Raw genomic sequence first — 19,904 nt, 5'->3', positions numbered from 1 at the left:
ACAGTGTTCCCCTACTCTCACCAAATTCATTTCCAGTTCCTTTCAGTGCCACACCAGCCCTCTCCCATCTCTCCCAGTTCCCCGCAGCTGATCCCAGTGTATTCTCTCTCTCCCAGTGCCCCCGGTGGCCTTTCTCCCAATCCTTCCCCATCCTTCCTCCTCCATCCCTTCTCCCGCCTCTTCCTCATCCGTTCTCCTCCTCTTCCATCCCTTCTCACACCCCTTCCTCCTCCTCCCCCATCCCTTCTGCTGTCCCTTCCTCCTCCTCCGCCATCCCTTCTCCTGCTCCCCGCTGTAAGAGTCCATCTAAGAGCCTCTCGTTTGTTCTGCCCAACGACCCTCGCCTGAGGCCTAAAGAACTGCAGTTTAAAGGCACTGGCCAGGGAAGAGAAGAATGCCAAGTGACTGTTCTCAGTTGGTGCCCATCCCAACCAGGGCTGATCTGCTCCCTCAGGTGTGAGAACAATGGACTGGTCATTGTGTGTTGCTCTTGCACAGACTGCTTGATGCAGAACTGCTCACAAGGACTGTTGGTGTGCCTGGAGCTTGCCATGGTGCGCTGCTCCTACACAGGCTGTGGGCCTGGATCTTCCCATGATGCACTGCTCCCACGCAGGCTGTGGGCCTGGAGCATGCCATGATGCACTGCTCCCACGCAGGCCATTTGCGCACCGTCCTGTTTCCACCTGCTTCTTTGAGCAACAATCTCCACATACAATAGTCCATAAATCTTCCCCCCTTTTGGCCAGTCACCCGATGCCTTGGAAAAGACTATAAAAGATACCCTCAAACTGAAGACCCCTGAGATCTCCCCGGATGGCAACGGACATCTATCGGCTGCTTCCACGAAGATCGTCTGCCCGTCTTGGTAGCTATAATCCCAACCCCTTTTTTCTCTCTGTCTCTCTCTCTCTCTGTCCCTCTATCGCATTTTGTTGGCACTAAATAAAAGTGCATCTTTTGCAAAAGTAAACTGCTTTTGTCCCCTGCTGTGTCTTTTGCGCTTTGAGATCCCTAAAAGAACCTATCAGGACTCTGCATGTGGTGTGGACCCTGACATTTAATTGGTGTAGTCGGCAATTCAGATTCCCTGATACTGGAGGAGTTGGGGGTTCTCTGTGCACTTTGTACCAAGGGAAGACCTGTGCCATTTCAGCCGCACCCAGCCTGTCAGTACCGTAAGGACTGAACAGTGTTGGAAAGCAAGGGAGGTGGTATTGGGTTCTTCCCACAATCTGCACACAGACCCAGGTGGAGAATCAACTCCATTTCAGTTATCAGAGAATTTTTTGTAAAGGATCTCAACTGTCCAAAAGATGGGACTTGTGTTTTTGATGTGTATGTGTTGTTGAGCTGCTTGTTGTAGTTGAGGAGAGAACCTCCCAGGCAGTTTTTGATCCCCTAACCCAGGCAGGGAAGAAAGGGGATTGTCCTCAGCGAAAGGCTGGGTGTTTGTTGTTTTGGACCCCTAACCCAAGCAGGGAAGAAAGGGGTTGTCCTCAGCAAAAGGCTGGGTGTTTTCTTGTTTTGGACCCCTAACCCAGGCAGGGAAGAAAGGTGATTTTCCTCAGCGAAAGGCTGGGTGTTTGTTGTTTTGTTGTTGACTACTTGGGATTGCGAAGAGACAAGCTGTTTTGTAACTAAGGTAGTACCTCCCAAGTAGTGTGGTCTCTTCACCCGCTCCAGGGACGAGAAGGGAAACACAGTTTTAGCTGTGCTTTTTGTGTAATTTTAAGTGTGCCTCCCTGAGAGTGGTTTTAGTCCCTTTGTAAAAATGTCTGAAGAAGATAAAAATGCTTTTTATGCTTTGCTAGCTAAGTACAAAGCCAGACCCTCCCAAGGGGGAGAAGATTGGGCATACAATAACTGGTGTAATTTAGAAAATGTGATTGATAGAATACATTCTTTGCAACATGAAACCAAATTCAAACTGAGAAAGAATAATAAAACCACACTTTGCACAGTTCTAGGTGCTTGTCTCTCAGCAGCTGTGCAAGCTCGTTTCAGACGAGTGAGTGAAGAAAAGGCAGTTATAGACTCTTTGCAAGACTTGGTAGAAGCCGTGCAAAAACTATTAGAGCAGGAAGCAGATCATGTAGAAACTTTACAAAACCAATTAGTGCAAGAAAGAAATCACGTAGAAATTTTGCAAAACCAATTAGAGCAAGAAAGAAACCGCAACTATTTGTTGCAGCTCTCCCATGCCTCACAGCATGCAGATAAACCTAAGGAGACAGAAGAAAAGGAAACGCATCATATAAAGCAGATATACCCCCAGAAAGAATTGGCACACATACAAAATTGTGGGGAAAATTGCTGCTCTGTTAAAACAGAATACAGGTACCTGAACGAAGAAGATTTTGACCCCCACATAACCTCCAAAGAAATACCATACACTGCTACTGAATTGGCCAAATTAAAAAAAGAATACTCACGTCTCCCCCAAGAATCTGAGACCGAGTATGTTTTTAGAGTTTCACTCACCGGAGGTGATCAAATTAAATTAAGTGAACAAGAAGCCAGTGGTTACTGGGGGCCTGGAGTATTTTTAACAACTGGAAACAATCGTGTTTCATGGTCTCTGACACAGCGTGCAGCCTATTGGGCTGGGGGACTTAGCCCCCTAGAAAGAGGTGATCCTCTAGCCATAACTGGCACCCCAGACCAACTCTTAGAAAATATCCATAAAGCTGCCTGCTTGCAAATGATACATGAACGAAAATTGAACCCTGGCTATGAGTCACCAATGCAATTGCCGGTAAAGCCTGAAATTATGACACCTTTAATTAGAGGTCTCCCTGAATCTCTTAAACCAACAGCAATTCTTATTCAAAAGACAATAGCATCTATGGCTCCTGTAGACAGACTTGATAGATTTCTTGGGCGACGACGTTCAAGCAGTGAAACCAGTTCTACTGAAAGCCCTGGCTTTACGCCAACTGTGACTCCTGCCCAACCCTCAAGCACGGATACTGATCATAAAGTTTGGACATGGGGGGAAGTCGCAGAGGAATTGATTAATTATAACAGAAAATATGGGCCAATCAAACTTCCAGAAGACAGACTCGAGAAAACTAGAGGGGTCAGACATATTGTCTCCCCTAATGAAAAGCAAGAAAGGGGAAAGCCAGTCCACAAAAATCTTACTAGCCGACAGAAACTGTGGTCCTTAGGACTTACAAGGGGAGTGCCACGAGAAGTAATGGACGGCTTGTCGTCCGAAAAATTAGCTAAAATAATTTCCAACTGGCACTGCCCCAAACCTGTAGTACTAAATACATCCAACTTGCAACCCAGTGCACCCCCTTCACAAGCTTTCAGCAGCAAACCAAAAAACAAGCCTTGGGCAATAAGCCAAAAATTTCCCCTACACAAATACTAGACAATGAGGCATTGCAACCACAACTGGTGCCAGGTAACGAATCACACGAAACACAGTCACTTCTCCCTCAGCTTCAGAAAAATAAAACAAACCAGCCCCAGTTAAACTAGAAACTCCGTCTCTAACTTGTGGGCGCAGGGACGGAGATTACCTGTTTTTAAGAAAGCTCACAAAAGACCCAAGAACGGGTGACCTGTTGATCACTGCAATAGTTGGCCCCAAACATGCACTAATAACTTTCATTGTTGACACCGGGGCTCAGATAAGTGCTTTAAAAAATCAAGATGCTCAAAAGTGTGGGGTTGTCCCTAGCAAAAGATGATGCTGTGTCATAAATGCTCTAGGAACTGCAGAACCTATGAGCATTACTTTGGTAAAACTCACATTGCCTGGGGATCACAGCCCAGTAGTTGTTCAAATGGTTATTGGAGATATCCCAGACAGTTTGCTAGGACTGGATGTACTCGCAGGAAAACAGTGGGAAGACCCAGACGGTTTTTTGTGGTCCTTTGGAGCTCCTCGCCTTAACATCAGACTGCTCCAAACCGCACCTTCCCTACCATTCAGTAAAATCACTTCTGTAAAACAACACCCTTTGCCCTCTGGTGCTAAGGAAGGCATTAAGCCAGTGATTCAAGAATTGAAAGATCAAGGAGTAATTATCAATACTCACAGTCCTTTTAATTCTCCAATTTGGCCAGTGAAAAAACCTAATGGAAAGTGGAGACTGACAATTGATTATCGCCGCCTGAATTCTAACACAGATCCCTTCACAGCAGAAGTTCCAAACTTAGCTGAATTAATAATATCAATTCAAGAAAAGGCTCATACCTTTATGGCTGTGATTCATGTAAAAGATATGTTTTTTATGATACCTATACAGCCAGAAAACAGGGATCGCTTTGCTTTCACATGGGAAGGACAACAATACACATTTACTAGGTTACCTCAAGGGTACCGACACTCTCCCACCTTAGCCCACCATGCCTTAGCCCAAGAGCTAGAAACCATACCCAAACCTGACACTGTAGCTGTGTACCAACACATAGATGATGTATTGTTGGAGGAGAAGAAAAAGAAGAAGTGGGGGATGTGCAACAGAAAATAATTTCCCACCTAGAAAGCCTTGGTTTGCAGATTCCTTTAGAAAAAATACAGAAACCCTCACAGGAAGTCAAATTTTTGGGGATTTTCTGGAAGGGTGGAATGACATGTATTCCCCCTGACACTTTAACCTCCTTAGATCAGATTAAAATGACTGAATCCAGAAAGGAACTCCAACAAGCTTTAGGATTATTAGTATTTTGGAGAAAACACATTCCAGACTTTTCAATTATTGCTAGGCCTCTTTATAACCTGTTAAGAAAGGGGGTGAAATGGGACTGGAGCCCAGCCCAGGAGGAAGCATTACAATTACTGATTTTTGAAGCAACAGCCCATCAGGCTCTAGGCTCTATTCACCCAACAGATCCTTTCCAGGTAGAATGAGGTTTCGCTTCTTCAGGGTTGTCTGTACACATACGGCAGAGAGGGCCTGAAGGCCCAATAAGACCTGTTAGCTTTTACTCCCGTAGCTTTAAAGATGCTGAAAAAAGATACACAATCTGGGAGAAAGGATTGTTTGTTGTTAGCCTGGCTCTTATAGAAGTAGAAAAAAATCACAAGACAACAGCCAATTGTATTGAGAGGTCCTTTTAAAGTAATTAAAACAGTTACCTCTGGGACCCCTCCTCCAGAAGGGGTTGCTCAGCGGGCCTCTGTGAGAAAATGGTATGCTCAAATAGAACACTACTGTCACATTTTCTCAATCACTGAAGGTGCTGTAAAAAATTTGTCAATACAAGAAACAGAGAACTTGAATAGCAGCCAAGAAAAACCAGCTTCAGTAATCAAGGTAGCCCCTCCCTTCTCCCCTGAGCAGACAGCGAATGCTTGGTTTACTGATGCTTCAGCCAAAAGAGAAGGAAAGGTGTGGAAATATAAAGCTGTAGCCTTACACACTTCCTCCGGTGAGCAGATCATTACAGAAGAGGAAGGCAGTGCCCAAATTGGAGAGCTTATAGCTATTTGGAGTGTTTTCCAAAAGGAAAAACAAAATACTTCCTTTGTTTGTATTTACACTAATTCATATGCTGTTTTTAAAGGATGTACAGAGTGGTTGACCTTTTGGCAACAGAATGAATGGGAAGTTAATTGGATTCCAGTGTGGCAGAAAGAAAAATGGCAAGACATTTCACAAATTGCAAGTCAGGGAAATTTTGCTGTGGGGTGGGTAGCCTCTCACCAGACAGACGGGAATCCAGCAGGAGAATGGAATAACAGAGCTGATGAATTAGCAAGATTAAGCCCCCTGAAAAGGGAAGAAATTATTGAAGATTGGGAATGGTTGCTGGAGTGGTTACATAGAAAAAGACAGCACACAGGTGCAAAAGATTTGTATAAAGAATCTCATGCTCAAGGTTGGCTTGTTACCAGAGAAATGTGTAAAACTTGTGTTATCAGCCTGCGAGCAGTGTCGCAAACGGCTGGAGAGACACCCTTTAGAGGATGACCCATTACACTTGAGAGGAGGGAAAGGCTTATGGGATGCATGGCAAATAGATTATATTGGTCCCTTTAAGAGATCAGGAGGAAAACATTTTGTGTTAGTGGGAGATGAGATAATGTCAGGGTTAGTACAGGCCGAGGCCTTCAAAAGGGCTACAGGAGAAAATACTGTTAAAGCATTGCAGATATGGTTTGGGACCTTCCCAAAACCACAAGAAATTCAATCTGATAATGGATCCCACTTTACTGCTAAAGTAGTGCAAGACTGGGCACAAAGTGAAGGAATAAAATGGGTTTTCCACACCCCTTACTACCCTCAAGCCAACGGAATCGCAGAAAGGATCAATGGTCTCCTGAAACGGCTTCTAAAACCACAGGAAGGAAACTGGGATGGACGGTTGCCTAAAGCCGTTCAAGGTGTAAATGAAAGATGGGGGGTGAATGGGTGCCCGAAAATCAATGCTTTTTGCCCCAAAGCCCCAACCACAACTCCTTCATTAAAAGGACCTGATAATCCTAAGAATATAGCTCATTATCCTGGACAACCTGTCTTAGTAGACCTCCCTATGGTAGGAGAGGTACCACTTGTGCTGAAAACTCCTTTGAATAAATTCCTTGGGTAGCATCCGATGCTGTGGGAAAACAACATCGGATAAATACCCGTTGGATTATTCCATCATTTTAACGGGTGAACTCCGAGGGACACTTCAAATGACATGAAAGCCAGATAACCATGTTAACATTAATCATACTCCTCTACATCCTACCATACCTGCATGGCCAAAGCCCAGCTGAATGGCCATGGACCCAAGCTACCATCAGCTACACCAGTGCTCAAGGATCCTACCCTGGAGGTCGTCGCCCAAACCTAGCGACCTTAGTGTTGCATGACTCAGAGGTATACCATCAAAATGACTGGGACTGGGATCGAAAGGACTGGGTCCGGATGTTAACCGGGACAATTGGTGAAAAAATTGAGGTAGGATGCAGAAAGGTAGAAGGAGCTTCCCATGAGAAAGCCACATCCATTGCAGTTACTGGAAACCTTTTGGAACCAAACATAACAAGTAGTTTGCACCCCAACATTACAAAGTCTCTTTGTCCCACTACAGCATGGGGATGCAAACAGCAAACCCCTTTTTTGTTGTGCTGTTGGCAGGATAATGTTGATAATTACACCCTAGACCCCAGCACCAACAATGTCGAAACTTTGTAAGCATGAACCTACCGACTTCTGGTACAATTTTACCTTAACCAAACCAACCTATGTGACATGTAATTGGCAAAATGACCCAACAGATCCGTCAGGCTTACAAGGTTTGACTTACAAGTTCAAAATAAATGCTGTAGCAAAACCTGTGTTAACTGCAGTAATCATACACCCTGATATGCAGTTTCCCCTAGTGCTGAAAGCAAAAATAAAGTTTTTCCCCCATTTACACTAATACAAGGCTCTGATATTGCCATCCGATGTGAGTTAATTGTTGGATCTCTTGTTGAAACCATACACAGCTCTGGTATAGGACCTCATGGCCGTGTTTTACACTGTGAGACTCAAAATCAGAATTCTTGGTTGAACCTAACTGATGTGCAATTCTCTCACAAGGTGATATGTGGTGAAAACAATACTAAATACTGGGGAGAATTGGATATCAACGTTGTAATGCCTACAACACCCATTACCCAACCACCGGTTGTGCTGAAGTCAAAGATTTTTGAAATTGGGCCTTACATAATTAAAAAAACTGGACAACAACAAATATTGTTTAATCCGGCATGGTCCCTTAAACAAGTTAAATTATTGATGCAGAACAATGTTTCGGAAATTCAGCCAAAATGTTCACCATTTTTACAAACTTCATTTCAGGGGTGGACCACCTGGCTGTGGAAATGGACTCCTTCCAGAAAACGCATGGCAAGAGACATAATCGGTGTTGTGGGAACAGGATTGGGAATTCTAAATAGCATTGATTCAGAGGTATTAATGAACAAATTGGTTGCCACCACCAGAGACCTGACCAAATTGAAACAACCTCTGCAGTCCTCTTTGACAGCCCTGGGGACGCAACAGTGGTTGTTATCAAATATTTTACCAGATTGGGAAAAGGCAAATGTAAATGATCACAAATTGATAATTGACACTCTTGGTGCTGCTCAAAACAACTTTTCCCCAGCCCTCAGCTGTGTCCAGGCACAGCTTTGGATGCAAACAGTTGTTGCCTCAATTATAAGGGAAGGGGAAGAAGGTATTTTCCCCACTGAAATCCGGACAATAATTTGAGACAATGCTAATGATTTTGAAAGGAAGTTTCAGTCCTGGTGGAATTTGGTAAATTTTACCTATAACCCCAGTACAAATACAGCCACAGCCTTTGTGCTGACAATACGCAATGCTTCAGTGCATTTGATATACCCCATCATTGCATTAGGATTGAATCATGATGGAGCTATTCTCTATCCTTTCGAGCATAGGGAATGGGCCCGCCAAATTGGTGAGAAATAGCAAACTGTTAATTTGTAATCTTGTGTTGTTCGGGAGCAACAGGTTTTCATTTGTGAAAGCAATGCCATTGTGGCCCAAGACATCTGTTTAGACACAGAGCAAAATATCTGTCATTTTGAAATACATCCTGATGAGACTCCTGCAGCAATGCTGGTGTACATAGGTAATGGATGTGTGTGTGTAAGAACTGTTTGTAACTTAGTGTTTGTAGAAAATGTAGCAGTGAATGTAAAGAATCATTCAAATCTTTGTGTTTGTAATTTTACCACAATTATGGGCTGTGACTTTTCCTATACTGTCCCAGTTATGTCTTATCACCTTTTGCAATCCAATTTTACACTGATTCACCAATTAGCACCTGCTCCCATTGGGATGAACATCACTCTGATTAAACAATTGTTGCTTCACCAGGACTTAATTGGAATCTTAGAAAAGATCAAGAAAAATGGACAGAAGACGCTGATGACTGTTCATCATGATGTGAAAGAGATACATCGGGTTTTAGAAAGGGTAACAAGGGATGCTGAACCCAGGTGGTGGGATACTCTTTTTGGGTGGTCACCTACTGCTACCGGCATCCTAAACAAAGTGTGTCACCCCATTGTTGTGCTTTTGATTTTGGTTTTGATGGGTTTTGTTTTGTCAGCCATTCTATACATCCTGAATTGGAGAATAATAAAACAGTTGACACAATTAGCATCAATAATGGAAGCACATAGTCTGATCATTACTCCATCTGCTAAAGATACCCCTAAAGTTATTGACACCAGACAAATTAAGCGAGCAGTAAAAGTTAAGCCTGTAATAGCAGATTGATTAGAATTGTTTGTTGCTTGTTATGATTGGTATTATTATTAGCTTTAATTATGTTTAGAAACATATTATAATCAATATTAATTTGCTTTATTGTTATCTGAAAGTTATTTTATTGATTAATTTTGATTGTTCGAAAAATTGTTTTTCAATTTGTTATGAAAAATTGTTTTTCAATCAATTTCTTGTGATTATTTTGATTTATTATCTTTGTGTCTATTTCTTTCCTTTTCCTTTCCTCTTTCCCTCTCTCTCTCTGATCCCTGATTTTTCTGTCCCTGTTTTCCGGGATATGCTACCAATGACGGGTCCTGAAGATGCTACATCGTCACAACATCACACTGCTGGAGTTCCTCAGCGACGCTCGTTGGTCACGGGGTGGTGTAAGAGTCCATCTAAGAGCCTCTCGTTTGTTCTGCCCAACGACCCTCGCCTGAGGCCTAAAGAACTGCAGTTTAAAGGCACTGGCCAGGGAAGAGAAGAATGCCAAGTGACTGTTCTCAGTTGGTGCCCATCCCAACCAGGGCCGATCTGCTCCCTCAGGTGTGAGAACAATGGACTGGTCATGGTATGTTGCTCTTACGCAGACTACTTGCTGCAGAACTGGTCACAAGGACTGTTGGTGTGCCTGGCGCTTGCCATGGTGCGCTGCTCCTACACAGGCTGTGGGCCTGGAGCTTGCCATGGTGCACTGCTCCCACGCAGGCCACTTGTGCACCATCCTGTTTCCACCTGCTTCTTTGAGCAACGATCTCCACATACAATAGTCCATAAATCTTCCCCCCTTTTGGCCAGTCACCCAACGCCTTGGAAAAGACTATAAAAGATACCCTCAAACTGAAGACCCCTGAGATCTCCCTGGACGGCAACGGACATCTATCAGCTGCTTCCACGAAGATTGTCTGCCCGTCTTGGTAGCTATAATCCCAACCCCTTTTCTCTCTCTCTGTCTCTCTCTCTCTCTGTCCCTCTATCGCATTTTGTTGGCACTAAATAAAAGTGCATCTTTTGCAAAAGTAAACTGGTTTTGTCCCCTGCTGTGTCTTTTGCACTTTGAGATCCCTAAAAGAACCTATCAGGACTCTGCATGTGGTGTGGACCCTGACACCCACGGACGCTGGGGCGAGGGGGGGCGCGGTTGGCTCTGGGCACTGCCTGGCAACTGGGGAGTCATCTGCACCGCTCGCTCTGATTGGGTTAAATTTAATCAGCGTCTGCTCTGATTGGCTGCTTTACGCGGGGTATTTTGGTGGGAAATTTTTCTGTGAGTTTTGGGACTCCCTGAGTGGGGGGAGGGTTCCCTGTGCCTTTTGGGGTTCGCTGGGTTCCGTGCTGGGGTTCAGGTGCCTACTAATGCCATCCCAGAGTGGAGTGACATGGGGGGACACGCGGTGTCCCAGTTCCCATTACATCCTGGGCCCTGTTCTGCACCTCCCAGTCACGGCTCCACCCCGAGAGGTTCTCCCCAAGTCCCTTCCCAAAGGCCCCTAAAAATCAGGACCGGGGAGAATTGGGAAGATTTATTAGGAACACTGGGAGCAGCCGGATGGGGCAGAGTGACCACAGGGCTGGTGGGGGGGAGACATGATCCCCAAAATCAACATGGGAACGGAGTGAGGGGTCCCGGCCAGGCCCGAGGTCAAGGGGAGGAGCTGTGGCTGCCAGCAGGAAGGGACCTGGGATGGACTGCGGCAGACTGGGACGCCAGGATGCAGTGAGACCTGGGCCAGGACCAGGCAGGACCTAGTGACCCGGTGTCACTGAAGAGCCACCTCGCAGGATGGGCAAGGTCGGTTGTGGTCAGAAAGGCATTTCCGGGGCGGGTAATACATATGAATAGAATTAAATATAGATAATAGCATAAAATACAAGAAAAGAGCAGCACGGACGGTTCCCACTGTCCATGTCCAGTGGAAGAGCTGCACTGAGAGCAGCAAGCAGTAGAAAATAGAATAAAAAATAATGAAAGAACCTGCACCAGTAGTGACCGCTCCCTGACACTAAAAGAGCCACCCTGAGGCAGCACCGGGGGGTCTCAACCGCTCCGTGTCACTGAAAGAGCCGCAGCGAGGGATGGGCAGTGCGTGGCCCGGATCGAGTCCCTTGAGCTGCGAGACGAGCGGTGACTCTGTGGGACCGCAGCGGGGCCCAGTGGTGGCAGCAACTGGAGCCAGGGAAGCGGCCTTTAGTGGCTGAGATGAGCTGGTTGTTCCCAACCAGCTCCGCTCAGCACTTGGGCACAGTGCTGGGGCCACCACAAAATTTTCAGCCCCAGCCATCCCCCCGCGGGTCCTGCTGCCACCACTCCCCTCTCAGAGCCCAGAAATGACAGAGGACACACAACTGAATAATTTCAAATAGCAGCACTTTATTACCCCCCAGTGCAACTTCTTATACTCTCTCTCCATATACATAACACCCATGTGTCCTTTTACTCTTTTGTGATTGGTCAGTACAAATCAGCATTCCACGCTCCTTTTCCTTTAATGATGTTCACCTGTCTTACACACCTGCACCCTACTGGGGAAGAGCCTCACCCGCAGCCCCATTCCTGATTTCCCACAATCTATTCTCCTACATAGAAGCCCCTGAAAATCGATCCCAGGCACTAAAAAACCTTCCCTTCCCGTGCACAGTGAGGGCCGCGGGGGTTCCTTATGAACTCCCCTCCCATCAGTCCCTCCTGGGCAGCGCCAGGCATTAACACATCTCCTGGGGCTGTCCCGGCTTCTGCCGCAGGGCACAGGCTTGCTGCACTTGGGTATTAAACATAAATCTGGGGGGAGGCACAACCCTAGAAACCAGGACTTTGCCCTCAGGAACTTGGAGCTGCACGAGGGGAATAAAGGATCCCCTGCACACACCGATTCCCCTGGCAGCAGCTTTGCCCTGCCAAGAACGGGGCTGTGTTTGGGAGTGGTAGGATGGCTGGGATGGCTTCTGTCATGAGACAGCCACACGTTGGGATCAAGAGCTTGGGGAGATCCTGAGGAGGTTTTGGAGCACATTGCAATCCTGAAGGATGAATTACTGGGAGGGGGAATTCACGTGGCTCTTGTCGAATTATTCATGGCTCTGGGTCTTCAAAGAGACAAGAGCATTTGTTGGTTGTGGTAAGGTTGTTTATTGCAGAAGTACATCAGTCTCAAAGAGAAAGAATATTAAAGTCCAGGCTAAAGGCTTTTGGCATAGAGTCCTGGATAGAAGAAGAAGCAGCCTGGTATTTCTTCTTCTTTTTCCGGGTGGTGATGAATATGGTGGTCTTTCACCCCATTACAGAGATTTTTATTGTAAATCATCCATGAGCTAAAACCATGAACCTAAAACATTCCTTCTAAACCTACCAGAATCTTCGTTCTAGGGTACAAAAGTAGGGTCATAATTTACGCAGTTCTGTTTATTCCTGTGAATTGTTTTATCTGTTCTATCTAGAAAATGTTAGCAATGTTCTTACTATGTTTTCTTTATGTCTGTGTACTGGTTTGAAAGCAAAATCATTGACGGACTCCAAGTCAGAAATACAATTTTAAAAAGAAAAAGACAAAAAATAAAATATATGCAATAGTACAAAAGAAAACCACTGACAGAGTCAGAATACAACCTGACACCCTGCTAGTTAGGGTGGTGGTAGCAGTCTAGATGAAGTGGTCTTGTTGAAGCAGTGATCACTTAGAAAGGTCTGGAAGCTCTTGTCCACTGGAAACCAGTATGTAAAGGCTGCCTTGGTGTTCCAAATCTTAGTTTCTATATAGGTAGGAAATGCTTGGCTTCTTCCCCTGGCTGGAGCATCTCCCAATGGGATGATATAACTTTATCAGTCATGGAGTAGGACTCAATGGCCCATTAACAGATGATATCTCCTCCAGAGATAAGGATCACTGCCCCGCCAGGTTTCAACAGATGGTGATATAATACATACTTTTGGGCACATCTTTACATTATAACCTAGGACAGTCTGGGGCTAAGTTTCTGAACTTTTAACTAGATTTTAGGGTTTTTAATGCACTTAAGGCACTTACGGCATATTCTTATTCAGCTTCTCTTTTCCCATGCTCTTCCACCCTTCCCCATTGACCCCCATTCCACCACCCCCATCCCACATGCTTGGTTTTGGGGGTTCCACATGCCTCCACCTTACTCTGGAGGTCCCATACACCCTATCTCACAATTCAGTCACCTCCTTGCCGTTTTTTCCTGGGAGGAATGCCTGAGGTTTGGGATTTTTGGGGTGCAGTTCTGGAAGTGGACAATTCTGTCTTGCTTTCCCCTCCCTCTCGTGGACTCTCAGCTGCCCCTGACACCCTGGGGGTGCTGGGATTTCCCTCCTCAGGACAAGGATATTCATTCCCTTCCAGGAGCCCAACGCCCGGCTGGGGCTCCAGGGCAGGGGGTCCTTGAGCAGCTGCCCTAGAACCTCTGCCAGGGTCTCCCAGTGCAGCTGGAGCCGCTCGACCTGGGGTCCCCAAAGCCCCCAACAAGCCCCAAGTGCCTCCCAGGAACCCTCAACTCCCTCAAACACAGCATCTCCCACAGCCCCTGCAAGTTCCCCCCATGGCACCAACCGTGGCCATGTCCCCACATGTCACTGACCATGTCCCACCGTGTCCTCACCCATGGCTGTGTCCCCACCATGTTTCCATCCCTGTCACTGTCCCCCCCCATCTCCATCCATGCCCACGTCCCCCTGTCCCCACAAATGGCCACATCCCCGTCCATGTCCATGTGTCCCCATGTCACTCTCCCTGTCTGTGTCCCACCATGTCTATGTTACCCCATGTCCCCACCCATGTCTCAGTTCAGTGTCCTTATTTTTACCCCAGTTTTGGAGGTTTTAAAGGGATGAAAACAAATCAAAAGCAAATCACATCCAGAAGAAAAGCATGTTCATGTGTGTGTAAGCTGAGGATCCACGTGCTCGGGTGGGAGGGAAGAACCTTTTTTGGAGGGGTTTCCACCTCACTGCCTCTAAAATCTTGGTCTTTGCCCCAGTTCATCAGCATTTGGCTGCAGAAGACACCCTTGGGCAACAGGAAATCAAAATCCTGGAATTACTGAGGATGGATGTAGTGGTTTTGGTTTATTAATTTGAAATTTTTATTGTTGTGAGACAGCATTAGGAAAAAGACAAAAAACAGGTTTAACTTTAAATGCTCTAAAGAGAAACTTTATTCCTAAAAGCTATAAGGAAAAAAAAAAACCTTAAAACTTTAGACTACATTTTTTTCCTTCCACACACTTTTTACAAAATACTGAAAACGTACAAAAACAACTCAGCTAGTTTAGCATCTTTAAAATAGTTCTTTAGTAATTTACTTGAAACAGTAGACTTTTTTCCATTATGGAAAATTCTTCATAATAAAGTTTTCTTTTGGTTTTTATATTAGAGTGATTAGTCGTCCGGGAAAATGGAAATGTGATTACAATCTAAAAACCCTTTTTTCAAAGTAACAGTTTTCCTCATAACTTTTACTGAGGACTATATTAACTTATGAGTACACTTTAAGAATTATATCAGTTTAAACAAAGACTTATTTTATTTTTGAGAACAGAGGGTTTTTTCCTTTCTTTTTGGGGGAGAAACAACTGTGGCTTTTTTATTATTTAAACTTAGGGGATTACAGCAATTTTATACATTTATTTATTTTAATTTTAATGCTTTTGATTATAATTACAGTTAGAACAATCATATTTACTTCATAATATTTTTATGTGTTACAGGGAAACAAGAGTTTTTTCTCCATAATTTAAAAAAACAGAAATTTTATTTCATGACTTTTCTCCTTTATTTAAAAATTGAATTTTCTTTAGTTTCATTTCAGTGTTTTTATATTGTTTCTGTGTGTATTTTTTTTTTTTTTTTAAATTCATTTAGGAGAGAGAATAAAGTACCTGTAAAGTTTTATTCTGGGCATTGAAAGAGTTAATACCTTGCCCGGGCAGCAGAGGGTTTGTGATTTTTTCCAGGTGGGGTGATCAGAGTTATTTACAATAAAGAGTCTTTCAAGGCCACGCTGGGGGCTGGGTGAGGACTAGAGGGTTTAGTCAGAGAAGCGGTGATGAGTTTCTGGTTTCATGGCTCTTCTCCAGCACCCGCTGCACTCAATTCCAGCCGCGGGCCGGGGGTTCTTCCTCCACCCTGCCCAGCAGACAAGGGTGTGGGGGCCTTGCCAGAACGGGGCTCAGTTGTTTTTCCCCCAGGCCGCGGGGGCAGCGGGGCAGGCCTGGCCGTTCGGAGCCGCTCCGGGCCGGAGCAGGGCAGGGTTCTGCCGAGCCGCGGCCATGCCGGGGGACAGGGATGTCAGCAACGGGGCTTTCCTTTCCTTTCCCTGGATATCGGGGTCCCTGCTTGAAAACGAGGCCCGGCAGCTTCCTGAGCTCTGAGTCAGAGCCCGCCTGCCCCTGCCCGGCCCGGGCCGCGTGGAGGGGGCCTGAGCTGGTGAGAGGCTGGAAGGGAAAGAGAACTCTCCCGGGGCTTTTTGTCTTTACACGTGTGTTTCACAAAGAGGCATAGACTTGCTTATAGCTGTAACAACGTGTCAATATGTAAATATTAAAAATCCAACACTGATTGGTTCTTGTCAGATACAAAGGAGACTGCCCAGGTCTCGGCAGGTAAAAAATTTCAGAAAATCTTTACAAACCACCACATGGGAAAAGACCTCCAAGACCATTCAGTATTCCTGGATGCCACCAAAAGAGAGGACTGAACACAGAAGATTTTCTGGGGTTGAAAGTCAACAAATCTCCTCTCCCCAAGGAATACCCAATGTCGGTTTGCATCCCAATGGACGTTCATGCCCCTGAGTTCATCCTGGTGCCCACAGGGAAACAGGATGATGCAGAGCCCCCCCAGCCAGGTGCCTTCCCAACACAGATCACCAGGGCTCTCCCTAACGGGGTCACTGGGGATCATCCAACACCGATCCTCCCGTGGGGGATGGAGCTGGAGCAGAGCACAAAGCTCTTCCCACACTCAGGACACTCACAGGGCTTCCCTTAGTGGAGCCTCTGCTGGTGTTGAGTCAAGTGAAAGCTCTGTGAGAAGCTCTTCCCACACTCAGGACACTTGTAGGGCCTCTCTCCAGTGTGAATGCGACAGTGGACAGTGAGGGCAGAGTTGCGGTTGAAGTCCTTTCCACAGTGGTGGCAGCGGAAGGGCCTCTCATCTGTGTGAATCCTCTCATGTCTGATGAGAGTGGAGCTTCTCTGAAACTTCTTCCCACACACAGGACAGTCGTAGGGCCTCTCCCCAGTGTGGCTGTGCTGGTGTTTTCTCAGGTCCGACCTCAGCCTGAAGCTCTTCCCACATTCCAAGCAGGTGTAGGGCCGCTCCCCAGTGTGGATCATCTGGTGCTTTCTCAGATTGGAGCTGCAGCTGAAGCTCTTCCCACATTTCCCACACTCATAGGGCTTTTCCCCACTGTGGACCATCTGGTGCCGGGCCAGGCTGAAGCTGTGTATGAATCCCTTCCCACACTCAGGACACTCGTAGGGCTTCTCCCCAGTGTGGATTCTCCGGTGTTGGATCAGGCTGGAGATGTAGCTGAAACCCTTCCCACATTCCAAGCACTTGTGGGGCTTCTCCCCTCCATGAGGCTTTTCCACCATCTCTGAGCTCTGCCTGGATCTCTGGCCACCTTCCTCGCTCAGGGAGGGTCTTTCCTCCTCACAGCTTCCTGGGCTGGGTTTGCAGCCCCTCTTCCTGAGGGATCTCCAGGATTTTTCCATCTCCTCCATCTGCCCAGGCCTTGGGAATGAAAAATCCTGGTTTGGGGAAAAACCAAGAGGAGAGGGCCTTGGGCTGGGGGTTCCTCCTTGTCCAAGTGAAACTCAGGAAGACATTGGGCATCTTCCGTCTGTAAGAACCTCCAAAACACCAAGACTCAGCCCAAAAATCCTCCAAACATCACAACGCAGACAAAAAATACCCCAAACAGCAAGATATAGCTAAAACTCCCTCCAAAATATAAAGATTCAGCACCCCCTCTCCCCCCCAAAAAAAAACAAAGCACCAACATTTAGCCCAAAAAAGCTCAGAAACACCAAGATTCACCCCTGTGAAAATCATGTATCCCCCCTCCCCTGTAACCTGCTGCATGTGATGAGGACAACACTCCTTGGGCTGGGGAGAGGCTGCAGATACATGGAGGGGTGGAACATCGTGCTCCTTCCTGTTTCTGCTACTCCTCCTCCTGTGTCCCAACTCTTCCTCACACTCCTCTTCCTCCTGCTATTCCTCCTTCTCCTGCACAATCCCACCTTTTCTTCCCACATGCATGGTTTGACCATTCACATTGGAATTTTTTCTGTATATACGTGGGTGACTCTTAGTGATGACAAAATTTGAGTATGGGTTTTTCAATGTTCACCTTTAGGATGGATTTTGCAAAACTGTTAGAGATTTAAAAGTGACACTTAACAGATAAAATGTTAAGAGAATATTGTTAATTAAAAAAAAAAAAAAAGAAAAAAGCAGATTGTGGGGGGGGCCCACATATGAGTTATCCAATGGCTGGTCTGGAAGAGCAGCAGGGGTTACAGACACCCAGGAGAGGAGCTTTAGAAATGCAAATTAACACTGGGGCAAAGTGTGGACAACTGCACAAGGTTCTCCTTGCCTGGGGGAGGAATTGGGCTGATTCCCTCTGGCCCTCACCCCAAGCTCTGCCTGCTTGCACAGATGCAATTTGCACAGCTAAAGGCAGAGCCCATAGTGAGGATATCTGACTGCAACAGAAATTGGTTAAACACCAAAGGGAAACAGCAAATGGAGAATGTTGTGAAAACTTTACTAAAAAAACTGGGGGGGAATCATCCCTCTCCCCACTCCAACATGTACTGTCACTTGCCTGTGTTATATAGGGTGTATTAGAGCACTGGGGTGTTTTTGCTAGTCCAGAGAAATCAGTTTGGAATCCAAGTATTTGATGATTTAATTAGAGAAAAGTGGTCAATTGATGCAGCCCAGGCTGGAGGGAGTGCCCAAAAATGGAGAAAACATGAACAGACACCAGAACAAATCCTACAAATCCACGGACCAGCCCCTGTGAACTTCAATGAATTCATATCAGGAGACAGAAAATCCACCAATATTTTGAATAGCATAATTAGATTAAAAACTAAATATTATAATCGTTATTACTATTATGATTAATATTCATATTATTATTGTCATTATTATTATTATTACTATGTACTAATGAATATATTATCAGTCCTCGAAATAACAATCAATTGGCCACCTCCAGCTCCTGACCTTCCTGCCAAGCAATCCATGGAAATGAAGAAGGTGACATTTCACCATGGGATGGGATCAGAATACTTATTAACAGAAGGAGGAGAAGTTTGTGGGAAATTAAATGACTCAAACTGCTGTTTCCAAATAGATGATAACTGAAAAGTGGTAAAACAAGGTAACAAAGGGAACAAGAAAGTAGATCATGCACCAGTACAAATAGGGAAAGAATGGGAATGGGAGATAGTTTTCGTGGTTCCCTGGCAGACCATGGGTTAAACGAATGCTGTTCCTCCTCTGATGTGCTACAGCAACTCTCATCTTTTTCCCATGCACGACACCTTGCTGAGTGCAGCTCATTCAGCAGGTGAGCAAGGGGATGCAGGTGGCAGCCAGGCCTCCTGATCCAGAAACGGCTACAAAAGGACAGGGAATGAGGGCACTGAGAATAATCCCAAACCAAAGAGGAACCAGGAAGAAAAAATCCAGAATAAATGAGTAAAGGAGATGGGGCCAGGAATTTCAACATGAGAAAGCAATGGAAGAAATCTTCATTTTCAGAAAACGTTAATAATTGACAGGGTCTGCTGCTAAGGCAATATCCTGATCAATTCCTGAACTTCAAGAAACATTTAACGGAGCCGGGAATGTCGGATGTTATACTAAAGGAGGGGAGCATATTAAGGAGAAATGCAGCAGGCGGAGCGGGAAGTCTGAACCTTCCAAGTACCTCAGCCAGCGGGGAGAGGGAGATGCAGCCGGGAAAATGAGGATAAAAAGGAGGCTGCGTTTTAGAGATCGCATGGCAAATGTAGCATGGTCTCTCCGTCTGTTTATCAATAAAGTCACTTTTACAGGACTCCTCTGTCACCTTTGGGCTCACAAACCTCTGGCCACGGGAATTTTCCGGCACAGCCCCGGGGCCTCTCAAACATCCCTTGCCCGGCCCAGGCTCCCGCCGGGGCTCCACGTGGGTCCCGGCTCCATCCCGGACTCACCCCCAGCTCCCACCGCCCTCAGTTCCTGCTCACCTCGAGCTCCCGCCGGGTCAGGGCAGCAGCGGCTCCTTGGCCCGATGCCCGGGCCAAGGAGCCGCTCCTCAGGCGAGGTTTCTAAGAAATGGTGGAACTCGGGGAAAGGGAGGGGAGCCAGGCTGCGTGCAGAACCCGCCCCTCACTGCGATTGGCTGATTCTGCCGTCACTCCTCGTCCTCGCGCGCTGATTGGGCAATACCGTCAAAAGACCGGCCACGCTGCCGGAGCAAGGCTGGCTCGTCTCGGTTCCTGTGGGTAGCACAGACGTGGCTGCCACGTTTCCGAGACGCTGCGCCAGGGGGGCCTGCGATTACGCCTCCGCCTCACTGGGCTCCGGCCGCTGCCGCCGCTCCCGGGCTCACAGAGACTCTCAGGCAATGGCGGCTTTGC

The 19,904-nt window shown here is 46.3% G+C and overlaps 1 protein-coding gene and 1 long non-coding RNA gene across 3 annotated transcripts; both read right to left on the bottom strand.

Annotated features, from left to right (window-relative positions):
- Window positions 1-1,851: 1,851 nt before the first annotated feature.
- On the bottom strand, window positions 1,852-3,963 carry LOC130258696 (uncharacterized). Its single transcript, XR_008841533.1, has 2 exons — window positions 3,767-3,963; window positions 1,852-2,225 (listed from the first exon to the last, which is right to left on the bottom strand). It is a non-coding gene; the product is annotated as an uncharacterized LOC130258696 (long non-coding RNA).
- Window positions 3,964-14,303: 10,340 nt separating this feature from the next.
- Window positions 14,304-19,893, bottom strand: LOC130258690 (zinc finger protein 239-like). Of its 2 annotated transcripts, none has more exons than XM_056502310.1 (2): window positions 19,512-19,893; window positions 14,304-17,009 (listed from the first exon to the last, which is right to left on the bottom strand). In XM_056502310.1, the coding sequence occupies exon 2, from the start codon at window positions 16,980-16,982 to the stop codon at window positions 16,242-16,244; it is 741 nt and encodes a 246-aa protein (XP_056358285.1). In that variant the 5' UTR covers window positions 16,983-17,009; window positions 19,512-19,893; the 3' UTR covers window positions 14,304-16,241. The 2 variants fall into 2 exon arrangements, with proteins under 2 accessions (XP_056358285.1, XP_056358284.1); XM_056502309.1 differs by having other exon boundaries at window positions 14,304-17,101; window positions 19,512-19,886.
- Between the last annotated feature and the right edge of the window lie 11 nt (window positions 19,894-19,904).

This window comes from Oenanthe melanoleuca, chromosome 13 (assembly GCF_029582105.1).
Source record: "Oenanthe melanoleuca isolate GR-GAL-2019-014 chromosome 13, OMel1.0, whole genome shotgun sequence".
Lineage (NCBI taxonomy): Eukaryota > Metazoa > Chordata > Aves > Passeriformes > Muscicapidae > Oenanthe > Oenanthe melanoleuca.
The sequence above is the reverse complement of the archived record's forward strand: the minus strand, read 5'-3'. Positions and strand labels throughout refer to the sequence as shown.